This window comes from Amblyomma maculatum, chromosome 8 (genome assembly GCF_055883805.1).
Source record: "Amblyomma maculatum isolate TAMU_Amacu chromosome 8, ASM5588380v1, whole genome shotgun sequence".
NCBI lineage: Eukaryota > Metazoa > Arthropoda > Arachnida > Ixodida > Ixodidae > Amblyomma > Amblyomma maculatum.
The window spans coordinates 18,452,907-18,457,763 of NC_139351.1; the positions used below are offsets into that span (position 1 = coordinate 18,452,907).

At 44.6% G+C, this 4,857-nt stretch overlaps 1 protein-coding gene across 1 annotated transcript; it reads right to left on the reverse strand.

Annotated features, from left to right (window-relative positions):
* Nucleotides 1-1,622: 1,622 nt before the first annotated feature.
* On the reverse strand, nt 1,623-3,641 carry LOC146180647 (neprilysin-like). The gene has a single exon (XM_084575612.1). It carries the CDS (start codon nt 3,639-3,641, stop codon nt 1,623-1,625), a length of 2,019 nt encoding a protein of 672 aa, XP_084431738.1.
* Between the last annotated feature and the right edge of the window lie 1,216 nt (nt 3,642-4,857).

The window sequence follows — 4,857 nt, forward strand, 5'->3', positions numbered from 1 at the left end:
CTTACCTTTTTAGTTTCTCTATTTCACCCGGCTAGGGCACATTACTGAGCCCACCCGATACAAAGGGTGCAGCCGCAACTCATCATCAAATCTCGCGTACGCGTGGGCTTCATTACAAGTAAAACTCTCTGTGGCACATAAGCAACGCAAGTCCCTGCTTTCCGCAGGGAACGCAGGTTGTGCGTACGTAACGCGCACTACGCAGTCCTAGAAATCTCTATTGCGGGTAGAGAGCGAAATGCTGTCAGTAGTCCAGAACTACAGTCAGCTTGAAAACCCTGTTCATTTAAATGCGCATTACAGAAAAATTGTCTCCAATTATATTGATTTATTAAAGAGGATTTGTTTCAGGTTATATTTTTATGCGATGCATGGTTCGATGCTGTGTTAAGAAAATTTGATTTGTGTACCCCATAGAGATATGATGCGGTAATTATTGACAATTCTAGAGATTTTGTGTAGATTTAGTTTTCAATCATCCAGTGTTTCATCAGAGATCGATTTCTTAGATATTGGAAAGGATAACGCCAGAGAGAATTACTGTAATAAGGATTTTAATTTTTATTTCATTGATGCCTCTACAAATTGACGCCCTCAGTGTATACATACGGATGCGATTGCTGCAGTAGCTATCTAAAGGTTTCACTGACTGAGGGTCTATATAGGTTAAATGGGATACTGAATTTATGGAGTAAAAAGCGGTGAAGGAATTGTTGATACCAACGGGCAGGTCTAGTCGTTATGGGCCCTGCGATGTCGTCTTGCCATCACAATCAAGCATGTGGATTTCTCGTTAATAGAATTTTGCAAGACTACAAATCATCGCTAACAATGTTGGAGAAAAACAGGTGTGATCTTGACAATTATTGCAATGCCTAACAATTTTTATGCACTGAAATTTCAAAACATATTTGCATGCAAATTCATTGCTTTAGACATCATTTATGTATTCAAAACAAACGAAATAGAAAACACATCAAAACTTAATATACGAAAAACTCGTGTATAGAAAAACGTCCACCACACTTCCTTGAGCGTGTTCATAGAGCGAGACCAGCGGCGACCTGGTGCTTCCTCCCAAATACAGGCGCGATAAAGAAGGACAAGAAAAAATAAAACTCCTCCAGAGTTCTCGAGGGTTATGTGAAAAGTTGCAACCATAGCCACAGCAAAAGTGTGTGCAAAAGGCCTCCCACGAACAAAACTGTTGCAATGATGTCCTTGTCGCACGAATCAGGGAAACACGCTCCCTTCTGACACAAATTGCATAGCGATGACTCTCACCATCTTATCTGAATATTACAAAGTAGGTTGTAGCCTTCACAATGCTCCTGAGCTATTGCGCACAGTAGGAAAATGACAGCACCGTGTTGATTGGCGGAACTGTTTTCCATGGTAATAGATGACTAGATTACTCTTCTATGAAGCATGTGACCTATAAAAATTACTGGAAATAATACAAGCGATCAGAAAAGCTGGTGTCTGACTAAAAACAGAAATGACAAGGGAAATGAAGGTCTAGCGGACTGTATAGTAAAGAAGGGTGTGAGAATCTGTCGAAAATGTTTTGGCGGATAGCAGTCACGGGAGCACATTCGTGAACCACCGTAGTAATCTTTCGGTTATGTGAAGAAAGCACATTTCTTTTCAGGGTTCATCTTAGCTCCAGCTGTGCAGTTGAAGGACCTCGCGAAGGAAGCAGTATTGCGAGCAATTTTGTTGCAGTTCGCACTGTAGGAGCTTTGGAAGTCGGGTGCAGAGCAGGCCATGTAACAGATGGTCATGAAGAAGGCATTTAGAGGTGGAAGGTCTTCGCCGACAGGTAGGTTACCACTGCCGCCCTTATCAGCCTCTTGCAATGCAGCGTACGCGATTTCAAGCGCCGGTAATTCTGGAAACACGCTTCCGTGTGTTTGGAGGCAGCTGTCCCGCTCTCGAAAAGCTTTTTTAGACTCTTCAGAGAGAATTCTCTCAACACTTGTGCCATTTGGAAGCCAGCGAGTGCCAGTTTCATCAAAGGTCTTAGCCAACTCTAAAGCGAGCAAGTATCCCAAACCACCGAATAGCATGGCATTTGTTCCTTCACTGTAGAACAGCGGCGGATTGAGCAGATATATTGGCACCTGTAGGCGGCCTGATACATAGTCATATTCGGGATAGGACGGTGCGAAGTTCGGTGGTAAGACACGCGCTTCGTAATACGCCTGGGAATCTTCAATGCGGCGCACTTTCTCCATTCCACTTCGTATGGTCCTTCTTGCTTGCATCCAGAGCGCAGGGAACGATTCCGCCTTATTCGGATAATCCTTGTAAATTTCCTCGAGAATCTGGTTACTCACCAGCTCCTTATCAGGCCACGCCCTTATATTAACCAACTTAATCTTATCACTGATGACACGCTTGCCATGTTCGTCTATCCACGATGAATTCTCGACTTTCTTGATAGCAGCCGATACTAGTCCTTGGAACATGGTCCGAATAAGATCCTGTTCCTTTTTTGTCTTGCTGGTGGACATTTCTAGGGAGAGCACCAGCACCTTGTATGTCGATTCAACTTGTAATCCACAGTAAGTGGACTTGTAGATGTTAACCTTGTAAATTTCGCCAAAATGTCTCAGCAGCATGCGGGGTTCAGCTATGGGTGCGTACAACTGAACAAATGTCCAAGAAACATGGCCGAGAAGTCGAGATTCGCGATATTGGCTGAGGAAGCTACCGATAGTATTTAATAGGTTCCTGTTTTTGAGGACAACTTCATCACTGACACCCAACGGGGGATCCACTTTTATAATATTCTGGAGGAGATTTTCCCATATGTCTGAAGTAATGGGTTTCGAGTAATCACCGATGTTTTCGAGTCGAAAGGCGACCGGGGTTTTTAATCGGGTGAAGATGAGTTCACCCAGGCGGATTAGTACAGTTCCATCCATGATGCGAGAGTCATTGATTGTATCTTCTAGGGTCGATGCGTCCGCAGTGCCCGAGTTATTAAGGCTAAGGTCTCTATAGAAACCCATCCAGTACTCAGTGTAGCTTCTAATTTCCTTCACAGACTCGTACTGGTTCAGAAGAACAGGTATCGTTTGCGCAGGACCGAAGCCGAGGCGCCATTTTTTGTGAGCTGGCACAGGTAGCACATGGACATCGAGCCACAAATCAATTCGCCACTTGTGTGAGAGTGCAACTATGACACCTAGAGGGTCGGCGTCCTCTGGCGACGGCTCAGGCCAACTGAGCTTCATTTCCCTCATGAGCTTCTTAAACTCCGGCAGGTAGGCGCCACCGTGGTCATTTGTGCTCATGCAGGCATTGTACATGTTGAGGGCCTTCTGGCCCGCCTGGATCTTTTGCGTGCCGTGGAAGAGCATGGTAGTGAAGTCTGCCAGTCGCGAGAACGTAACTTCATCGACGGGAGTCTTCACGTGCACTCGCTTATCCCTAGTAGGAAACCAACTGGAGCAGACATACGCTGAAAAATCCTCGCACGGGTCGATACTCCTGTTGAGACGAGACATCAGAACATTCACGTGTAGTTGGCAGTGAATCGTGTCGCAGTACGGCTTCCCCTTCGGAACCGCGGGCTCGGTCCGGAATGTCAAGGCGATCACTGTGATGATGACTACTGCGAAGAGCAACACCATTGCCAGAAACACGTTCCCTGCGGCAACACATTTTCTGGTTGGACTGAGCTGCACGAAAGTAAAAAAACGAAGTTTACGGTGTAAATTTAGCCCTTTGAAACAAGGATAATATCTCTTAACGTCTCATTTAAATGCCATTAATTATATGGCGACGCACTTCAGAATATTACAATGGGACTTGGGAAAGCAAGCATGTTGTTACCAGAATGCTGATCCTGGCGCCGCTTCCTGCAAGGGATATTCTTTGCTGCTACCTCAAAACTCCCGCAGTTTATTTATTTATTTGAGCATTCTGCACGCCCAGTGAAGGGCCTTGGCAGGAGGGGTCAAGAAATAAATCCATATACTGGGCATATTTCCTCTGCTGTAGTTTATAAAATGCTTTATATGTTCAAGAACATGTAATCCTGTCCTTTATTTTAACAGAATTAGTGACTGACAAAGTACGTGGAATAATACTGGAAAAGAACACCAGAATAGTTGCAAAAATAGGGGCTTTGCCATTTTCCGTTATCTGCGAATATTTTTACTTTAGTAGTACGAGACGAGACGTTTTATATAGTATGTTAAGTAACACAAGCCCGTAGTAATATCGCTACCACATGACAGCTCTGAACTAAACGAAAACATCTGGTGTTATAGAGCAACACTGTGTTTACAAACAAAGGGGGCGCTCGCGGCGTCGCAGCCGACTGGGGGTGAAAAATAGGGTTAGCGCCCATAGGAATACATAAAACCGAAATATTTCTAAGCATTTTAATTTCACGAGATACCTATGATGTCCGTATTCGGTGCAGAGTAACCGTACACATCCTAGACTGGTTCGTGAAAATATTGAATCTCCTGACCGAGGCGTAGTATTTTTAAAACACCGCGAAACGTATGGGGGTGCGAGTTGGCAGGGCGACCCATAAAAACACTAGTACCAGAGAGTACCAAAGTGCCGCTGAGCACCAGAAGTGGTGGCCGGTCGTTAAACATTGGCCAGCGCTTTGAAGAAGTATGCGGCGTCATTGCGGAGGCGGTCTACTTTTAAAACTCCCCGAATAATCTATGTTGTGAATCCAGACACTCCCAAAATACTTATGTAGCGAATCACGTAGTTTTTTTACAGTCTGATATGCTGCCGCATGGAGTAAATTAGCTTGATAATACTGTCCCTCAAGTGACACATCCTAGACAAAATTACATTTGAAAAGCAGTTGTCAAACGCCGT